Here is a 22766-nt window from a genome sequence, read left to right as displayed (position 1 = left end):
ATGCGCGTATTTACGCGCGCGTATACCTGTTTAATTTATGTGGGATAGCAGAAATCTTTTAGAGTGCCTGCAGCACGAAATTAGCTCATTTCTTTTGTTGAGCGTTGCCATGGTTGGTCATATGTATAATCCAGCTCCGGACTTTCATCTACCTATAGCTCTAGTTCAACTATTGAGCACTCTGCCAGTCCGATGAAGACATCTACGTCCTGCTCGTATATATATATATATATATATATATGTATAGGATAAAGCCCGGGTACGAGGGCTCTTCTGGTATATAAAGTCCAACCCAACGATAAAATGTCGAGGCCAGGCCGAGACATTTTATCGTAGGGTTGGACTTTATATACCAGAAGAGCCCGAGTACGAGGGTTTTATCCGACTTAAAAAACTATCGCCCCTAACTGATATATTTTTCGTTTTCAATGTGTTTACGTCAACCGTCCCCTTTGTCAATGTAACATGTTTAGGATATGAATTAAAACTTTTACTTGTGAAATAGCCTTCCAATGTAATGGAACATCCTATAAATGCCCTAGGGCACATTATATAAATGCCCTAGGGCACAGCAGATTTTGTGTTGCAGCTGGTTTCTGCTATGTTACCAAATTTGAATATTAAAACGTACCAGATGTCAACAGAATATGACATCTTCACTTTTGATTGGACAGTACTTTACTACGGCGCTGTCATTCGTTTCTTGAATTTGGTGACCAAGGCTTTACGAGTAAATAAAACACCCTGAATTGAGCACTCTGATTGGGCAATCAACAGTAGATAGTTTTTAATATATATATATATATATATATATATATATATATATATATATATATATATATATATATATATATATATATATATATGTGTGTGTGTGTGTGTGTACTTGAAATAACGTGTGTATATTTATATATATTTGTACTTGAAAAAACAATATATATATATATATATATATATATATATATATATATATATATATATATATATATATATATAACCAAACCATGACATACACATACATAACCAAACCATGATGTACATATTGTTCCAGTTTCTCTACAATTTCTATTTATTACTATAAAAATATTTTATTTGTCCTCATTTTACTGTACAGTGTCTCGAGATCCAAAGAAAAGACGCATTAAGCCAGTAGAGAAGCACCTCATTCAGGTTGCGTTTGGTGATGACAGTGAAGACGACAGTGATTTTGACATCAAAGAACATAACGATGAAGATGGTATGAGCTTTTATTCAGATAACAGAACATTCTTCTTTGTCTGGCACACCTGAAGAGTACTCAGGGCCGGATATCCAATATGAAAATTGTGGAGTTTCCTAAGGGGTTGTCCAGTATCATTTTAAACAACTAGACCCCCTAGGATTTCGTTGCTTTCTAAAAATAACAATCCGACCCCCTAGTATTATGTTGATTTGTAAATTAACAAGTGGACTCCTAGGAATATGTTGATTTGTAAACTGTTAAGTGTGGGTACAAGGTTTGTCAATCTAATGATTTGTCCGCTTTCTAGTTGCAATCGCAGGCTTGCAAGAATATTTGTCCTACAATACTTGTATGGCATTCTTGTAACAGGGATGTAGAAAACCATGGTTACATGAGCCAAAAATGAAAGTACAGGCGGTTACAAGTAGTGTATGTCCACATAAAGTTTGTGTAAAATGTCCTTATTTTTCATTAAAACTAAATTTTCACTGGAGGCAAATTTTAGCTGACAGCCAGTTGTTTTTGCCAGCTGCCAGCCATTTTCTACATCCCTGTGTAAGCTAATGAGCTTTATTGTTCAGTGTTAAATTTAATACTGTTGCAAAATTAATGTACTGTTGCAATAATAAGGGATAGCGCTGGTGTAAGTATGCAGGGGCATTACTAGCAGCCCTAGAACCCGTAAGATATTTGAAAAGCACCAATACTCTGTATATGTATTATATATGTATGAATCAATCAAGGCTAATAGTTATCGCACATGTTCATGTACATGTACGTTTCACCTGAGAATGTCAAAATACGGTGTTGTCAATTGGGTTCAAACTCACAACGTATGGCACCCTGTCACCTAGCGGAGAAGTACAGACAAAACTGATAATGTTAAAAGTGTTAAATATTTTTTGTTTAATTAAAAACAGAAGAAGACATCTCAGGAATTTCGGACAATGAGAGTGATGACAACGACAAAGACAACAGCTCATCCGCCGATTCTGAAAGCGATGACGAAGACGATGATGATGAAGACGAGGAGGATGAGGAGAAAGATGAGGTCACCATTGAGGAGTTGGTGGATAAAGCCAAATCTAAACAACAACAAATCAAGGTAGGTCTTTTAAAAGTCAATCAGGAAGATAATGCTAGTGTTGGACAACGGTGGAAAAATGTATGGCCTCAAACTTTCTATCCTGTTAGTTTTTGGCCAGTGCTGTATATTGATGTTGTAAAAAAGTATCTGAAATGAGACATGCATTGATAGGTTTGAACTTGATATATCATGGTAGGGTTTCTGACTTTTGATGTTTCAGATTGATGAATATATACAACAGAAATCACATGTAAGGCAATTAGCTGGCAACTTCTGGAGGTTTTTAAAATTTCTGTGGAATTGCTGAAAGTCTGCTTAAAATTGCAGTAATTATCAGTGACTTTCTGCTGATCTGAGATAATTAACTGATGCCAGGCAAAGCACCTTTCAGAGCAGGACTCAAATACAGTGTACATATTGATGGGTCAAATCCAGAATTTGAATGAACATGGTACAAACCAACCCAAGTGTATAATTGCGCATAGAAATACAGTACATGTATTTCAGTACGGGTGTGTACATGTAGGGTTGTTTGTACCGGCATCACATGATCTTCTGGGGCTTACTGAGTCTGTGGAACACCCGCCAGTCCTTTTCATTTGGGAGTAGAACCATAGTAGTTCATATGTCTTGGCACTTCTGCTATGTGTGCTTGAGTGTGAGTGAACAATTTGATATTATAATGTATGCAAGGCTTGACGACTGCCAGTCTCAGACAAGCTACAAGTCAATGAAAATAGTGCTGATCACAAATGAGATTATTTTTCTCTCATTAATGTGCAAAAAATAAATATTTGTGTGCATTCTCCTTAAGAACGACAGAAATTATACCTGCTAGTGCTACTGTGGATATCTAAAAATCACACTAATTCAGTGAACTGCTAGTTCATGGCTCAGACTACAAGCTACAACAACAGCCAAGCATGCAACAATAGAATTTGTCTGAATTTCAAGCAGTAGTGTCCTATGTTGTGCATATGTAGTTATATTTAGTAACAAACCTGAAATCACAATTAGCGCCATTGTGTCAATGTCAGTAAACTTTCAACACTATGAACTTTTAACATTTTAAAATGGCCCAGACGTTGAAACAGCAAAATGCAAATTATGGTTTAGACAAACTTTTATAAAAAAGCAGTATGGTTGAGGATGTTTGTGTTGAAATGTTGTTGAGACTAGAAACAAGACTGTATAACACCCAAAATAATTAAAAAAAAATACTGGTCTTACTTGATTCTAAAATCTTCTGTTCCCAGAGTTCATCACGTGAAGGCAAGCATTATGACAAGATGAAGGTTTTAATTTGTTCAGTGTGTCTTGGTGATCATAGGTAAGTGCAATCCACCATTTTTCTTAACTCAAATAAGACTGGACGTCCTGTCGTATTGCAGGTGTGCATTTATGCAGAATTCCACATGTTGTAATGGCACTACTGCTTTGGAATGTGTTCAGAGTAAATCAAAATCTGACAAATTTACAATCTATTTTCTATAAATTACAGTGATGACGATGATGAAATCATAGAATGTGATAATTGTGGCATTCCAGTCCATGAAGGTAGAGTATGAAATTATCTCTTCTCTGTCATCCTTCACTATCATTTTGTCAGACTCACCACCAGAGGGCAGTATCATCATGAATTCATCACACAAACACATTTCATTGAGAATCTATCCTTAGTTTCAAAGTAACTTTGTCCTCGTCGCCAATTTTTGGTTACTTTCTTACTACATGAAATCTGCAAAAAAGGGCTTTTCCAAAGTGAAAGGATGTTTACTTGTTAATAAAGGGTTCTGGAAACACAAGGCAAATGGAAGTTGTATACAGATAAGATGCTTTGAAGTAAGTATGCACCTCACAAATTGAAAAACTAGAAATTTGCTCAAACTTTTCCTAAGAAAACTTTAAACTGTTCCGATTCACAGTCAAGCATAAAGTTCAGGGGTCACTGTGCAAATTCAGTACAAAGAAGACAAATTTCCTGACATTGACTGACACTTAAAATTCAAAATGGCCACCATCCCTGAGTTATCTCTACTTGGGAAAATAAAATTGGTAATTTGCACAAAAATTAGCCATTAAATAATGTTATTACTTATATTACCATCAAAATAAGCCCCCATAAGTTGTACCATACCAAAACAAATTTTGTAAAGTTTGAGAGTTTGAACACCTGTCCCCATGGCATATTTTACCTTGATCAAATTATTAGTTCACCTGTCTGTAGACTTGTCGGTTTTCACGCAAAATTATGCATTAACAAATTAAGTGTTAATGATACTACAAATCAGAAAAAGCCGTGTTCATTTTCCATGTCCACATAAAAATTTAGACATAAGTGACTGTATGTTTACATTGTTTGTTGTTTCTGTGTGTTTTACTTAGCCAGGGAGTGTGTTCGAGGAAAATTCCAAAATTTTTATTTGCGGCAGAGAAACAGAAAATTGTGGTGGAACATGAACAGCCATTGGCAGGTTTGTCTTCTATACTCTGCTAAGCCCATAGTTTTTATTTTTACTACTATCCATTTGAATTTCAGTTTTCAATCATTCTGTGAATTTCTTTTTCTCATGTTAGGTTGCTATGGGGCTTCAGACACAGACTCCACTCAGAGTAACCAGACTTCAAGTTCAACTGAACCTTGGTTTTGTGATGCTTGTAAAGCGGGCATCTCACAAGCGGTAAGTTAACTGTCGAGCGCAATCGTGCGTTTAAGCAATAAAGCACACCCAGCAACAGTATACCATGAGATTTTGACCAGTTCACGATATATATGCACGAACGATAGCAAGTACATATATGAAGTGAACTGGTCAAAATCAAGTGGCATACCGTCGCTGGGTGTGATTTATTGCTATTATATCATAACAGTATATTGAAATTCTGGCGTGGAACGTAACATATTTTTGCTAAAGCTGGGAGCTTGCGCATATGCCAGCCGTGGTATATCGCCAATATAACACAGTTCTTTTTCTCGTCTCGACCAATCAGATTGCTGTATTTGCGCCATCAATATACTGGTATGATATAATACAAATTATATCATACCAGCATATTGATGGCGCAAATACAGCAATCTGACTAGTCACCACATGAAAATAATTATGATATATTTACCGCATAGCACAGTGAGAACACGCCTGAGCTCTCAGCGAGAGAAAAATTCCTTGTTTGACGTTTCACCCCAGCATTTGGATATACCAACGTGACATAATTGCAGTAAACCATTTCAGCAACATGTATAGCAGTCAGTTTTGACAAGTTCATTCCACATATGCACTTGCTGTCATGTATATATGTCGTGAGCTAGTCAAAATCTTGTTGTGTGCCCGTCACCGGAGTGGTTTATTGCTTAAATATAGCCAATTTTTTTTTGGTGCAACATTGGCTGTTTCACACCAAAATTTTGATACATTTTTCCATCTGTGTTTATTTTTGGTTGGATCTTTTGACACATGATTTTAATAGTTATGAAAACACGATAGGGATGAGAAAGACGTGACTTTGTCATTCCTGACTGTGGTACAAGCATGACTCAAAAGTCTCGTCAAAATTTTCTGACAAATATTTATGTTTTCACATTAAATGATTGAACTCTGGTGTTATTGGCAATCAGCCTTATTGCTTACATCAAGATATTGAAAGTGAGTAAGTCTGCAGCATGGTGGCGCCCTTCATATATACTCAGAACTCAGTCAGGGTTGCACTGCATTACAGCGCGCAAGTTGACTGTACCATTCTACACTATCTCCATTAATGTGAATTTTCATAAATATGGCGGTTGACCTGCCACAAATTCGAACGGCACTCTCATCAGAACTGAAATCTGGTTGGCATTATCTGAAGACATTTGCAGAAAAGGTGAAACTCAAGTCGCATCCTATGATGTCTTGCATGAGAGCGCATTAACAAGTATAAGTATGAGTATTTCATCTGTACATATCGGTGTGTCTATATGACTGTATTCTTCTTTTGATATCAGATGTGTGAGATGTGCCCCAACAATGGAGGCATCTTCAAAGAGACTGACACAGGAAGGTGAGTAAGAGCATCTGTGATTGGTGGATGAAATTTACACTTGTGACCTTCAACCAATGGCAACGAGTTTAACATTATTACTTTCTGAAAATGTCTGATGTAGATGAGGTTAATATGAGAATCAATTAATATACTTTGGTCATTGATATTCATTTTAAACCCTTTCACCAAAATTGTTTGGCCCAATCCCATTATTATCGGTGATTAGTGTGGACGTGTTCACTTGGAATTAGGGTGAACAGGTCAAGACTTTATAATATTCTGTGTTGTCATTTGAACACAGTGTTTTGTTATTTATTTGTGTTGTACAAAGTGTGTACTAATATTGTTGTAGAGTAGACACATATCTGTCATTCCAACAGAGCGAAATCAATAGAGAAATATGTTTTTACATAGCATTGCTATATGCAATAAACAAGACTGTCTTTCCAATTTATTTTATTAATGTGCATATAGAGGTGTGAATTACAGTAAAGTATCACAGGCAGCACTGATGTAGTGTGGAATGAAGTTTTCCTGATAACTCACCCACTTACAAATTTCTGTACTTTCCTATTGACTAGTTAACACGATTGGACTTCTACACTGTCAAATAGGGGTGACAGGGTGCATTACAAGTATCTGCACGAAGTATTTTGAATATTCATCCCTTTCTGAAGCATTTTCTGGTAATATACCAGTCTAAGTAAGATTCTGCATATGACATTGTTTTTCCAGAGGGCAACACTTGTAAATTCTTCTGGAGTTTCCAGTCATGTTATCAGCATTTATTGTTTCAATACAATCTTAGCAACAGTACAATAGAAATATGACCTATCTCCAAAAAAAAAAAACTGTATTGGGAAGGCTGACTCAGGAAACTTTTATATTTTCACCCCTGAGACCCAATGACCAGGTCCATGATCTGCATTGAAACAATGGAATAGGCCAAACCATGGTTGTGAGAGGGTTGTGCAATCCTGAATTTGACCATAGACCCTCGAGTTTCTCGAGGGTCTATGATTTGACTCAAAAGTTTACAGAAATCTTGAAAGTTGAAAGGCACACTGATAATATAAAATGTCTAAGCTCAAGAGCGTTGAGTATTAATGTTGATATCTTTGGTTTCAGATGGGTCCATGTTGTGTGCTCGCTGTACATCCCTGGTGTAACCTTCGGTGATGTTGATAAGCTTAGCCCTGTTGTCTTGTCAGAAGTACAGTACAGTAAATGGGGAGCCAGGGTAAGGATAGAATACAGGGCATTGAATACTTATTAAGGTAGAATGCGCCTCAGAGATTTTTGGACTCGAATTTTCATAAATCCTTTCTGATCTACCACTTGTTTGGGCTCATTTTAAAGCTTGTGTGGTGAGGAAAATTTTCACCATCAAAGTATATCGAAAATCAAAAATTTTGTTTTTCCTAATACAGGTAACACAGAAAAGGCAACCATTTTGAATTTCAAGTATCAATAAATGTTAGGTAATTTGTTTCCCTAGTGCAAAACGTGCACGATGACCCTTGATTTTTACTCTCGATTTGTTAAGAAAATGGTTGAAATTTTCCTCAGGAAACTTTGAGCACAAATTCAATCTTTCATTTTTGAGGTGCATACTACCTTGAAGAGGACAATACCAGTAATCCTTTGTATCATTTGCATTTCTTACCATCTGGGAAACAAGTACATTTCCTCTGCCTTTTCTCTTGACTATATCAAATGAAATACAGAGTATTTGGCATGCAAACACAATACAGTTTGTACAAGACATAATGTAATTGTTGGCAAATGAATTCTATTCTGTACTAAAACTCAATTGTCAACTGTCACATTGGACATTAATTTTCAATTTTCACAACAAACAAGACATCAAATACTTCACTGACATCACAGATCAAAATGAGTCCACACAAGGGTGAGATTGAAAGAATCTCAGACGTCCAAGGACCTCGCATCAGATTTCTCACGAGTTGGGGATATTTTGTCTCTTATGAGCAGTGTGAGATTCTTGACAATAAAATGTGTTAAATTCACACTGGAAACATGGAAGATTATTTTAACTCTATCAGTGACTATCCTTCTGCACAGTCATGTATTATTCTGTGTCGCTGTGGTGGGTTTCACTGCGATACCTCAACTTCTGCTCCTGACGAGAGATCCATCAGGAAAAATTTGGCGATATGTTCTGACTGGCCTATGTTCACTAGTTATTTTGTGAGTACAACATTATCTAAAATCGTGACAACACTGTCGTCTGCCACTGCATTGTGACCTGTCTACTTTGTAGTTCTGGTTCGCATCCTACTCATCACTCCATTGGATAATATTTTGCACATGGAGCAAAAAGGCAATTTTTTATCCAATCAGAGGTTGCGTAATGTATACCGCTTTCATGTATGCACATTTATACACAGTGGGGGACAATTTCTGAGAGTGTTGGGTTGATTTTTCCCACACTGTCGATCCCGCACTTCCAGTGGCCAGGAATGTAACAAAAGAATTACATCATCTAACTTGATTGTCCAAAATATATCTCCAAGAATCGCTCTACTTTAAAGTCCTAGAAGGACTGTATTATTTAACATTTTGGATGGGGAATTTTATGTCCCCAATAATTTAATTTGATTTGCTTTTTTTGGCTTTTAAGGAATGCTGTTACTGTGAAGATGAGAGATTTGCCAAGACTGGTATTGTCATTGGATGTGATGCCGGAATGTGCCGGAATTACTTCCATGTAACATGGTACGTACCACAGCAATATATGATACCCTTACCTTTAGACAAACTTGCGGATAAAATCCTGCCTGTGCAAAGGTGTGTACATTATTCCTGTGTAAAGCAAAACAGGTTTTGCATCTCGTAAAATAATATCAGGTTGGCATGATGCTATGATGTTGCTGTTGGGTATCCTGTAGAGGTGCCTACCTGAATCTCTGTAAAAACCACTGAGGCATTGTGGCCTATTTGGTAGGCTACCAGACTCAAGACCCTTAGTTACCCAGAAATGTGGGTTCACCATTGGATAAAAGCAAGTTTGGGAGACTGGAGCCTGATATCTGGCCCTTGAATAAGTGTCATTTCTCTTCTTGCTGCCATTTGCTAGCGATTTCATAGCACCTTATCATGTAAATGGGTTTTCACATAGTAAGGTACTATGCACCCCAAAAGTGAAAGACTTAAACTTTTACTCAAATTTTCGTCCATGAAACTTTCAACTATTCTCTTACCAAATCAAGAGTAAGAGTCAAGGTCCACGGTGCAAAGTTTGGTGCAAGAGAAACAAATAAAACAAAATATACCGATGTTTGACTTGAAAATGGCTGCCATCCCTCTGTTAACTCTGAGGAAAAAAATATTTTTTTTATTTTTCTAAAAGCTAAGACTCTGAAAATTTTTCTTACTCCAAGAACTTTAACATAAGCCTCCATAAGTGGTAGATCAGAAAAGAATTGTAAAACTTTGAGAGTCAGAATATCTGTACCTATGAACTATTCTAACTTGAATGATGATATAATGCTAACCCTTTGAGCGCCAATGTCAATTTTTATCGCCTTTATAAAATATACCCCAGTCAACGTTTTTCAGATTGTCTGGCAAACTTTTGATGAAAAACTGTAGCCAATGAAATGCAATGTCCATTTGGTCAAAATTATCAAAAAAATTACAGAAAAATTCATAAAAATTGAGAAAATGTTGCACTAAAATTTTGGTGGGAAAAATTACAGCACTCAAAGGGTTAACAAAAATTCAACATTTACTATGTAAGTATCTCACATCTTTCCTCCTACACAACTGTAACTTTGATGTGAGTCATTACCTCTGTGATAGCATTTATTGAGTTTTTGCTTCTAAAATTGGTGGTGTAAGTCAACATTTTTCATAATAAATTCATTTGCAGTGCCCAAAGAGTGGGGTTGTTGTCAGAAGCATCACCGGATGAGGTAAGTTACCAATCGCACTTCAGTTGATAATAAAAAGTGTTGTCAGGAAAGTCGAGTTTCAGGTCCAACACAATAAATTTGCCAATTATTCAGAATCCTTTACACACAACACCTAATAAAAGCACTAGGTCTGAGATTGTTTGATTGCCATATGGTTTGGAAATTCTCTCCCAAAGCAGGGTTCTCCTCAAGGGGATTATTTGGATATGCGCAATCTATTCATATGCTTATAACCATACAAAAGAATACATTTTCATAACAAAAGAATATGCAAATTACAGATTGTTATGTAAATTGACTAACCCTCTGTTTTTCCAAGCCGTGGAGAAGACTGCTAAAGCAAGTATGGTTTCTCTATAGGACATAGCAGACCCGTTTTATGCATACTGTAAACTGCATGTTGACAAGCAGACGATGAAACAAAAACGACAGCATTGGCTAGCAGTGCAGTCACACTGCAAACATCACAAACTCGAACAGATAGAAGATGAAATACTAAAGGTGAGTTGGAAAGATATGTGATGGATCATAAGGCAGAGATTAAGACATTGATATGTAAATTTCAATTTGCAGATAAAGCTAAAGATGTGTCACTAAGGTAGTACGTGCCTCGAAAGTGAAACACTTCAACTTTTGCTCAAAACGTCCCCAGTGAAACTTTCAACCTTCGTCTCACCAAACCAGGAATAAAAATTGGCCATTTTGAATTTCAAAGATCTGTAAATCTTGGATAATTGGCATCTCTAGTACCAAAATTTGCAGGGTGATCCCAGATTGTTATTTTTGATTTTAAAAGAGAATGGTTGAAAGATTCCTTCGGGAAAGTTTGAGCAAAATTTGAGTCTTTCACTTTCAAGGCGCATACTACCTTAAGGTAGAATAGGAGGAAAGTTTACTTATTTGTCAGAGCAAACATAACACAAATATCAAAAGTTACAGCTACTGTAACCATATATTATTATGCAAAAATATACATCTTAAATCTTTTACAAGAACTAAACAAGTTTCATGTACAAGGCAGTGTTTTCTCCAGGGGCACCATTGCTCAATCCACCTAATGAAAATCCCCCTTTATAATCACAAAAGGGAGACATGTCTCCTCCTTCTACAATGAGGTTTGAGATTATAATAGCATTCCACTTCATGATTTCTGTCTATGATGTAACATCACACAGTTGATGTAATCCACTATCTGTAGCCACAATAAGGTGATATAAGCTTCCTATCTACAGAAGTATAAGATAAAGCTGAAAGACCATATTTTATTTGACATTTATTTTGCATAACTTAAATTTGCATAATTTGTTATAGTCTCCCTCAATCAGAACCAAGTACGCCCCGCAAATTTTCAAGCAGAGGGTGACATTCCTAACGAGAGAAACCAAGAGAATAAACTGTACACGGTTGACAAAACTCATACTTTGTTGCTACCCAAAGTATGCTGAAAACCACGATATTCTTTCATGAATTGACATTTGGCTGAAATAAAGTGAGAACAAACACACTCTTAAACAGAATTATTGTTGACAAGAGTGAATGTCATGCCGAAAATAGTATATTCAAGGATAAACTTTCTTTTCAGACACGCATTCTTGATAAGTTAGAACAATCCAAAGTAAGATACAATGAATCCCGAAAGAAGAGACAGCCACCTTGGGGTAAGTACAGATTATCGTATAGCTTTTATTATCTGGTCTCAGCTTAACTTTGGAAAATTTGTTATGATAAACGTCTTTTCAGAACCCAAAAGTCTACATGCAACTCCGCATCAGGCATACATAAAAGTTGTAGAATAGGTGAAAGCTAGGATTCTAATACACCAAAGTACAAACAACGTCATGTGCAAAACCATTCTAAGAAATACATTCATTCATTCATTCATTCTTTATTTGTCATTTAATAGTTACACGAAACATACATGTTGTGATGTGTTTCTACACATAGGCTTGTACCACTGTCAAATGATTTCTTGGGCGTACCGAGTCTGTTGAACACATTGCATCCTTTTAATTCTGCAGTACCGGTGTAAAAGTTGTCTGTGAATTGCACAGTTGGAAATATTAGTGTGATGCAAAATTGTGCCACGTGTGTCTGCAACTCATTTTGATAAGACTATAAGGAATTTTATTGTTTATCCTGAAATGTGTCTAAGGTGGTTGTTCGTTTGATTGTTGAAAACTTGTTGATAGCTCAAGCAGATAAAATTTGACATGAATTATCGGTGAAAAAAATTACACATTTGTGTCACATGTGCCCATCTAATGCTAAAATGGTGACATACCAGTATTAATATTCATTTATACAAAGTTTACCCATGATTATCTTGTAAATATTCGAATCTGATGAGATAATATGAGGTCGTTTAATAGGAAAATACACCAAAAGATGCACAAGGATTTGAGCACAGCATACATGTATCAGCCAAGCAGAGGATGATGTACAGGTACTAATGCCTGAGTAGCTACATCCTTTTTTTGTGCTTTTTATTAATCATTATTCTCATACATCATACATACATTCACGACTGGGACATCAAATATGCCAAATAGCAACCATCTTTGCACAATGTCAGCGATTTTTCTTCCAATCAAGAGTGTACACATGGAACGACATCCTGTACGCACTCCTTACATCCTAGTACTAGTATTCATTTTGGAAAGTGTACGATGAGAATCAATTCATAAATCTGATAAGATAATGATTCATTATCAGTGGAGATCAGTCATATACCTTAGGTCTTGCATTACATACTTTGACAGTATGGTTCCGTTGCTCCCATTTAGCAGAAAAGGGTAAAGTGGCTGAGAATACCATGAGCATGAAATTGCTACAAATGACAGTCACTCTCAATATTCACACCGTGTTTCGCGTATAGTGAGTCTGTCTCTGTCCGGCAAAGTGATGTGAGAAAATACCACCGACTGGTTGCTGAAAGGTTTAATATTACAATGTGATAAGTTAATTTCTGGAAGACTGAAGATTAGTGGACACGCCTTTGGTTGCGAACTAAAACAGATTTCCTTAGGGGCTCTAAATAATAAGTGATGGTATGAGTTGACTCCCTAGGTTACTAAAAATTCGCACAAAATTTCTTTGTGTCAACCAAGCTGCAATCTTGCCGTTTTTTGTCTTCATTTTGTTAATTCTTATGTCTTTGCTATGTATTTTTTCTTTGAAGTTCCGACTGAAAAGATACCTCGTCTGTTGTCAACATGTCCGTCGGCATGTAGGAGGCTGATGAAAAAAGCGGAATTGTTGGGAATCAACACTGAGGTGAGGAAACTTCATTATCAAAGAACCTTCAATGCAGGACATTCAAAATTACAGACTTATACCAGTATGCAGAATGTTACAAAACTGTTTGTACTCCTGACTCAGATATACACACAGTTGTAGACTTGCTTCACACAAAATACTGACCCAGTCTGGAATTTATTTAAACTGCTGTCTTTCATCTCAGCCCTGGTACAATCTGCATTGCACTCTTGACTTTTTGTCACAAATATTCTTAGCTGGTAGAAATTTCAGATATCATTGCTGAATTCCCTGTTAACTTTATATCACAGTGCAGGGGAATCTGCTGATAACAATAATTGTTCAGCCAAAATTCAGCCTTAAAAGTGGCAAAACATGAGACGTATACCTTGAAAACTCTTAATAATTTGACTGGAAAAATAATTACGTTTTATAATCGTTGAATTACCATGAAAGGAAATTAACACTATGGAAGTAATTTCAAAAGTTGATGACTAATTGCAAAATATCATGTAGGACATATTTGTACATGAATGTTTCACACATTGGCAATTTTTCAATCAGTGGTATGGTAAAATTAATTGATAAACCTCACCCGGCGACAGTATATCACAAGATTTTGACCATTTCACAACATATGTGCACAAATGATAGTGAGTGCATATATGGAGTGAACTGGTCAAAACAAAGTGATATCGGTATACCCATTGCTGAGGTGGTTTATTGCTGTTATAGCATAATATTAAATTGAAATTCTGGCACAAAATGTCAAGAATTTAGCTCCAGCTGAGAGCTCATGAAGTTCCGACCAATATATATTGCAAATATAGCATGATTATTTTCACGTCTCGATCAATCAGATCGCAATATTTGTGCCATCAAGATACTTATAATATCATCTGGTCCTTTCACTCAACCCAGTCACCACATTGTTGAACTCCGGCATACTGGTATTTTGCTTCTTGTGTAACTAACTACATGCAGACTGATCTGCTCTGCTTCAAGAAACCCACGTCTTCTGAAGTTACAGCATTTTAAAAGGCTTCAGCAATCTTCTCACATCTGACAGCTACTTGAATCATTGTACAGGACTACACAATATACCTATGAACCTAAAACAATCCTTAAGATCATGATATCTTCCCTTCCATCACTTCCCACAGACTGTGTCATCCAGATCAGCGACAGAGCGTCGCGACCAACGTGGTAAATGGCGGATGGCTCCAGCTTTCAATCCGGAATTCGTGAACTATTACCTAGGTAACATATCAGGAATAGAATTTCCTCCCAGTAATGTCAAACATGGGTACATTCAGGAGAAGGGGTGGGGGCGGGGAATATGGAAGATATATCAAAAGATTTTGACCAGTTTATAGCATATGCATGCCAGAAGAGTGATGAATTTGCATTTTGAATATACATGTCAAAATATTATCAACAAAATCAGTATCTCTGCTTTAAATAGTACATGCCTATGAATTGATAAATTAAAAGACTTAATAAACTTTTGCTCAGATGTTCCACGAGGAAACTTTAAACGATTCCCTTTCTAAATCTAGAATTAAAAGCAGGGGCCACGGTGCAAAATCTGGTACCAGAGAAACAAATTATCCAATATTTAAAAACACTTGAAATTCAAAATGGCTGTCATACCTGTGTTAACACTTTGGGAGAAAATAAAATTTTTGATTTTCACAAAAATATGTTGATGAGACCTTTATTTACTGCATAAATTCAAAATGAGCGCCAACAAATTGTATACTGAAACATATTCTAAAAAGTTTGAGAGTCCAAATATCTGTCCCCAAGGCACATTCAAATAATCTCATTTGGCTTTCAAGACAGGTTGTGATGTTGAAGATGTGCTGTTTGTTTGATTTACTTAACTTTTTTTTCACTCCCAACAGAACGTAATGTTAAAATAACGAATATGAAAGTGCGTCTGGATGGCTTGATGGAACAGAGTGAAAAATTGCACCTAGAACAGCAAACACTACGAAAACAGTACGACACAGTAAGTGCAAAGTACACCGCTCACAGTATCTCTACCAGGTAACTGTTTTCAGCATCACCAACAGCCCAGAGGACTGGTAATTGCAGAAAATATCAGCAGATTACTCGATTATATAGTGAGCCATGTAGTGCAGCGTTTTTCTCCAGGTTTCTCTCACAAAGAGGGAATGTTCCCCTCTCCTTGAAACATTGGAAGGGGTGTTCTGATTGAGAGGGAACCATAATTAATTATGCAAATGCTGTTTATCGAGGTATTAATCACGCCAGTGGCTGACTACACATGCGCTGGTTCAGTATACTACGCGAGTAAACTGAAATCTACCAGACTAAATTCGCACACTTGCCACATGTCTGCCATACATGCATAGTGTGGGATGTGTGCATGGAGTAAACTATTGCCAAATTATGGTACTTACAATGTTTGTAGGATGGTCACATTGGAAGAATAATCACTTGAGGGCATTTGTGATCGTCTGAGGTAGATTGTTTGACGTCCAACAGTTGTTCTGTTTGTTTCTGATATATCGTTCACTGAATTTGTCCTACCTTGGTATTATTTAATTATCTGTGAGCAAGCCAATGCACATAGAATGCTGGGCATTGCGGCCATGCGGATAGCTTATCTAGGCAGTGTCTCAAGCACCTGTGGTATGGAGGCTAGGTGCTTCCCACTTAATGAGATTAAGCATTAATAAACATAATAAGAATATGCAGGATGTTATTGTACACTACATTACTAAGTAAAGGAGGTCATTATATTTGAGGCTACACTTGTCATCTTATTACCTACCCTTTGAGAAAACACTTCATTCACAACTCAAACTGTTTCAGGGGATCAAAATTTGAAAATCACCTCGTTAACAACTTACAGTGCGTTTCACCTAAGTACCGCAACTCAGCGTATGAGACGGACACAATCCACGTATAAAACACATGATTGGCTTGGGTATCACAGACACATTTCAAAGCCACCGACTCGTCGATTAATTACAGTAAACCAGCATAGGGCAGCTGCTGTCTAGACTGAGAGATAAACAGTTGACTAGACTTGATCTACAATGTAACTGCTTCTTTTACAATGTCAGCTAAGAGTTCAAGAGGTGAAGGTATTCTAAACAGAAACTAACTAAAGAGCCACACATTGTAGATCAAGTGTATATCTCAGTCTAGACAGAGCAGCTGCTCTATGCTGGTTTACTGTAATTAATCAATGAGTCGGTGACTTTCAAATGTGTCGTGATACCCAAACTTATCGTTTGTTTTGTACGTGAAATGTGTGCGTCTCATACGCTGAGTTGCGGTACCTAGATGAAACGCACTGTAGTGTCAGCGATTCCATATGCAATTCAGAGGTTTTATCTATCAAAGGTTTGATGGACAAGCCAAAAAAGGCAGAAATTTTATTTTAAATAGCAGGGATACCTTTTATTCAGGGAGAACTGAATGTGGTGTACCCTTTAGATTGTTGTACTCACCATGGAGCTATTTTATATAACTCCATAACTCACCAAGGCAGTGCTACGGTAGTTGTAACACTACAACTGATTGGTCTTCTTAGTTTTAAGTTATTGGCACAAGGCTGCACATGATCGAGGGCGTACGCTAACATGTCAGTGAGGGGCACTCTACCATGCCAACCTCAGTAGCTGAGATGTATGGATCTGACAGTGCTCAGGCCATCAAAACTTACAGATCTCTGATTTTCTCTTCTGGTAATTTTTTTTTCTGTGTGTAGCTTTCTTCTGACATTGAAACTTTGAAGATGACCAACACCAAGCTGACCATGACCGGTGAAGAGCTGTGGAAAAAACTGAGTGAACTTGGGAACAAGGTCAGTGGTGGCCCAAACAATTAAATATTAAAGGGCCAGTAGCTGTAACTGTTGATCTGTCTTTTCACTTTTTAGTTTTGTATATGTCAATTGGGAGTTCTAGTTCTCTTTACCAAAGCATGTTGGAAACAGCTACTCATTATTACAGCATATCTGCATGTAAAATGCATGTTATTGTTTACATTTGAATTTTAGTCCAGACCAGAAAGCAGTTTACATAATGTACAGGTCGAGTTAACATGCTCAATTCCCTGTATCTCAATGTGTTTTGGGGAGTAGAACAAGAAACTAAAGTTACCGTAATATTAACACTGCGACTCAAGTTCAAAGCTTAATCATTGCAATTTTTTTTCCTTTCACATTTTGAACCCCTGACACATGTTCTTTGTTTTGGCGAAGAGTAATATGCGACATCACTCTGGGAAATTCTTGAAATATTAATAAAATGGCAAACTATCAGCTATAGATGTGTCATATTTATTCTCGTAAGCTTGCCAGCTTCAACAGGAAATCACGATACGCACACAGTGATGCAAATCAAAATTATTTTCCTCAGAAATTTCCATTGCCGCCAGTGTTAAAGCCAGCACAGAAAACAAAGAAGTCATCGCCAACCAGGAAGGAAACTCCAAAGTCACCAACTTTGGCTGTCATTCATCTGTAAGTAAACATTCCCTATTAACAGAGAGGCTGAGATTGCACCCGTAGTAAGAACGCAATGCTGAGTGACTTACGCATTCTGTACATGTAACATTTTGCACAGTTTTGGATTAATAGGGGCTAACTCACATAAGTGACAAACACAGAGAATCTTGCTTTGATATCAGGTTAATAGAACACAGTCATAAAAACTTCAAATACTGAAATTTTAATTCGTGTTTGAACAACCGAACGATCCATTGTGGTATTTAAAATAAATGATAATGTTGATTTTAGAAGCCTGAATTTTAGCATCACGAAGCATAGCAGTACCGGTACATATACGACACCTGCCATTGTGTGTGACTTAACTGCTTGGGGTTCTTTTGCTTTGTTAAGTGCAACTTTGTGTCCATTTTGTTACTCTAAAATATCTCAAAATCAGACGGCAATCAATAAAAACAAGAGCAACTATACAACACAAATGGAATGTCATCATTCCTTGTCAACATTGACTGTGTATCTGTGCCCTACATTGTTAGTGTTTATTAGAAAATTGAGGTCTTGATTTGAATTCAATTTTCTCCTCCTTATATAGCTTTTGTATCGTGCTAAGGGGTCAAACTGCAGGATATTGAAATGCATTGCGGGTAAAAAGTCAACTTCTCAACATAGCAAGAGTTTGAGATGGTGATCAGATAAATACTTTTAAGTTGCATCCTTTTTATGGCAAAAAGTTCTGTTTGATTGCAAAACTAGCCAAACTCATGCATCTTTTCATCTTTTTTAGGCATTTCTCGTACACTATGAAATTCCTGTATACATAACACTTTTCTTTGATTTTGTAATCTTATGTGTTTCAACTGTTGAAATCTGCCATTTTGAAAATATGGTTGACTACCTGACAGTTTTATGACTCACTTAGGTAGCAAATTCATACTTAAGGCACTGGGAATTGATACACCAAATTTAAAATTAAAGATCAATCTTCCATTAATTGGTACACGTATAAAATTGTTCTGATGATGAATACAGTGTCCTGATGTAGTGTGTTTTTGTTGTTTTTTTATCAGATGTGGTATCTGCAACAAGTCAACAGACCAGCATTTGTTGGCCCTGTGTGACACTTGTAAGAAGTATTATCACCTTGGCTGTCTGGACCCACCATTGACAAGAATGCCAAAGAAAACAACCTACAGTGGTTGGTAAGTGCCACAGCAAATTGCTCCCACTTGAGTGAAGATGAGTGGATACAAAGCTTGGGATATTGCATATTATAGTTCAGACTAGGGACTATGTGCCCTAGGGTAGGTGACCATTTACCCTCCATCTTTACATCTTTGCAGAAAATGTATAGCCACAGGAGGGGACAGAAGGTGAAGAATAATTTTGAATTCATTCAGTAATTGTTGAAGAAAATATCGATGGGTCACAGAAATTCAATTTTTTCCCAAAAAATGCATAGTTGTGGCCTTAGTTATGTGCTAATGCAGTAGCAATTTGGGTATACCCCTATTCCTCAGGCAATGCTCCGAATGTTGTAGCAGTGACAGTGACAGCTCCACAGCGCCACCAGCAGCGGTTGAAGCAACGACTCCAGAAGGAGACAAAACCCGGAGAAGCCGTCGGCAAATCCGAGAACCGAATAAATTCACCCCAATTCAGGCTCTCTATATCGATGTAAAAAAGGTACAAGCTGTAAGTTATGAAATTTTTGTCTTGTGCGTAGTAAAGTTAGTGAATGTTGTAGAGTAGTTGTACCTTGCTCAATGACCGACAATAAAACATACAGGGTCTGTATGCTACTGGAAAGTCCTTGCATTTCAGAGCTTCCTAGAAATTCCTTAAGTCATTCTGATGACACTGAGTCATGCAAAGTCATGGAAAATTGATAAGCCATCCATGATTTTTGAAAACTAAGAACTGATCGGTTGTGATACTGCAAATTAAAATAATCTCTAATATGATATGTGAAAATGATATGTTTTAAAATTTTAACTGGAAAGTGGTGTTTCGGACCTTGAAAAGCCCTTGAAATGTAAGGGGCTTGGAGTGTATAGACTCTTAAGTTGATAAAACATCCAAGCATGATTGGAAGGAATACTTGGCATGTACCGATATTACTGCTAAACTGTAACCAAGTAAGGATGCATATGTTTGGAAATTGGTGCACAGTGTGCATATTGGCCAAAATATTATTTTGAGCCTTGACATTAACAATAATTTGTTTGTCATGGGAAGATATTATTGATAATTTCACGTTAGTGAAGTTAAGGTAGTATGCTACCATTCTATATAGGAGAGCGCCCTCTTTTGTCCAGAAGATGTACATGTTCCTTTTAGACTACCTAACCTGGTGAGCGTGAATAACAGGACAAAATGGCAAAAAATCATGCTAGTGACCTTATAATATTTCTTTCAGAAGTTTTTATGAATCAAAAGAATCGAAATTATGTTTTTGCACTGAAAAATCGACAGTTATTTTTATTTTGAAAGATCAGTAGAGAATAATTAACAATTGTAGCTCTGACATAATATCAGTAAGCTAGAGGGTCAAATCTCAGGTCTAACAAAATTCACCTTTTTTCGTCACTTTTTGCTGTTTAGTAAGAAAATTTGCGTGGTGACCCCAACTTTTTTTGCTTCTAAATCAAAGAACACTGTCTGTTTGATAGATATTGCTGTACTTTTTAACATTTTGAAAATTATTTTGTGCATTTATATGAAGTTTATATTTTTAAAAAAGACTAATTTTACAGTTAAATGATAAATTTAGGGTCTAATATTTAATTTTTAAGACAAGACATCACAAATTTTAGTTGATTGTCCTAATTCAGCTGTCCTGGCGATGCAAAAATGTGGTATGCACACTGGATCTGTTAATCGTTTGTGATAAAATAAAGATTCTGCTGGTAAGTGCAAATTTCGCAAAATGGGACATTTAGTGGTTTTCTGTCAATTTTGGCATGTGTTTTTTCAAAAATTTTGCGTGGGTACCTCATATTTTTTTCATATTTTTGCAATGTACACATAAAGATTATTTCAGAAAAGTCAACTTCAAGAATGTCCCAACATTTTTTGGAATGGTAGCGTACCTCCTTAAAAGCAACACCATTATTTGGCATTAGATTATTGATTAGAAATTTTAAAAAACCCTGTGTCAAAATGTAATGGATATTGTACCAGTTCACGGAAAGAAATCTGTAGTGAATAACTTAACACCAAATAAGGCAATACACACTGAATATTTAATGCATCAGAATACCAAATATGGTTAGTTGACCTCCATATAAGGTTATGGATATTAGCATGGGCTGTACAATTTTCTATTTCAATTTTGTTACCAACAGCTGAAAGCAAGTAAAAAGAGGAAATACAAGAGAGGAATGAAAGTGAAGCGGAAACTTGATCCGGAAGATGAGGAAGATGATGACGTCGTGACACTGGTAGGATCACCAACTCCCAGCATGAAAAAATATACCCAACATAAAAAATATGCCTTTTTCCTACGAAGTAATATTTGCCACAAATTCAGTAAAAATTTGTCACGTCTGTAAAGGCCTATGTTTGTATCTTTATTCTGGTTTTCATTTAAGGTAGTATGCGCCTTTAACGTGAAACTTTTGCTCGTATTTCCTACATGAAACATTCGATGATTCTCTTACCACATCAACAATAAAAATCGAGGGTCACCCTGCAAAGTTTGGAACTAGCATGACAAATTACCCAACATTTGTGATAGTTGAGATTCAAAATGGCCGCCATCCCTGTGATAACTCTATAGGGGAAAATGACATTTTGGATTTTCAAAAAACTAAGACGGTGAAAGTTTTTTTCTTCAAGAACATTAAAATGAGCCCCCACAAGTGGTAGATCAGAAAAGAATTGTTACAGTAAATATTTGAGAATCCGAATATCTGTTTCCTGGGCGCTTTCTACCTTAATGAAACGAAGGTCTGGAGCAAGCTTCTTTCACCCATTTTGAAAATTTTTATTACCTGTGTTAGAATTTGCGGTATTGTGTGCACATTAAATGGTAACACTGTAGCCACATTTGACGTACTGTGTGTGCAAGGTAGTGAATTCTGACAAAGTGTGGTGTCAAAAATTTAAGAGGGAACCCTGAACAGCCAGATGAATCATTTTGATTTCATAAAAGGCAGACATTTGTCTTGACAGAGGTAAGAAAAAAATTCAGGGGCAAGACAAAGAAGAAATGATAGAGTTAAACAGTATTCAAAAAATGTTGTTTCCTAATAGTGTCAAAATATTAGAGCAGTGGAACTTCTGGCGTGATTAGATCTCAAACGGCACTCTCTAGTCTAAGTCATTCTGTGCTTTTAGTGATTGATTCACGGTATATATTTTTCAATTTGCAGCCACCAGCTAAGAGAGAACGTCGGAAACCAGCTCCAAGGAAACCTAAAGAAATTGATATCAGAACACAGTGTGCTACATGTGAACGTGAGGGCGATAATAGCACACTGGTCAGGTAAATAGTAAATTAAGTAATATATATTGCCTTCCTACCAGTATGTAACAAGTCGATAATACTTTGTGGAGCAAAGTTCAAGGTACATAAATGTTCTCCATTGACAGTGAGTTTATTATCATCAAGTTTGCATACTGAAACAACTTTTACACACTATGCAAAATTGAGGGCTGACATATCAGTTTAGGAATCTTAAAGGAATAATAAAAATATTTTTCTCTGTGTATTATACCAGGATATCATCTGATGTGTGCAAAATAACAAAATAA

General features: G+C 36.5%; 1 protein-coding gene across 2 annotated transcripts in view; it reads left to right on the top strand.

Annotated features, from left to right (window-relative positions):
- The window catches only part of LOC139124871 (PHD finger protein 14-like), a 43268-nt gene that overhangs the window by 1404 nt on the left and 19098 nt on the right, over positions 1-22766 (top strand). The window contains exons 2-21 of one of the 2 annotated variants that reach the window (XM_070690970.1): positions 1115-1237; positions 2143-2327; positions 3566-3639; positions 3811-3866; positions 4887-4990; positions 6292-6347; positions 7458-7569; positions 8974-9068; positions 10225-10267; positions 10628-10768; positions 11850-11925; positions 13446-13540; positions 14686-14782; positions 15430-15536; positions 17271-17366; positions 17923-18026; positions 19079-19210; positions 19529-19694; positions 21356-21451; positions 22385-22497. In XM_070690970.1, the coding sequence (XP_070547071.1) occupies positions 1115-1237; positions 2143-2327; positions 3566-3639; positions 3811-3866; positions 4887-4990; positions 6292-6347; positions 7458-7569; positions 8974-9068; positions 10225-10267; positions 10628-10768; positions 11850-11925; positions 13446-13540; positions 14686-14782; positions 15430-15536; positions 17271-17366; positions 17923-18026; positions 19079-19210; positions 19529-19694; positions 21356-21451; positions 22385-22497 (2071 nt within the window). Of the gene's footprint in view, positions 1-1114; positions 1238-2142; positions 2328-3565; positions 3640-3810; positions 3867-4886; positions 4991-6291; positions 6348-7457; positions 7570-8973; positions 9069-10224; positions 10268-10627; positions 10769-11849; positions 11926-13445; positions 13541-14685; positions 14783-15429; positions 15537-17270; positions 17367-17922; positions 18027-19078; positions 19211-19528; positions 19704-21355; positions 21452-22384; positions 22498-22766 lie in introns of both variants that reach the window. The other variant, XM_070690969.1, reaches the window with a different exon arrangement.

This window comes from Ptychodera flava (assembly GCF_041260155.1).
Source record: "Ptychodera flava strain L36383 chromosome 23 unlocalized genomic scaffold, AS_Pfla_20210202 Scaffold_24__1_contigs__length_23054250_pilon, whole genome shotgun sequence".
Lineage (NCBI taxonomy): Eukaryota > Metazoa > Hemichordata > Enteropneusta > Ptychoderidae > Ptychodera > Ptychodera flava.
Note: the sequence above shows the minus strand (reverse complement) of the source record. Positions and strands in the feature narration are given on the sequence as shown.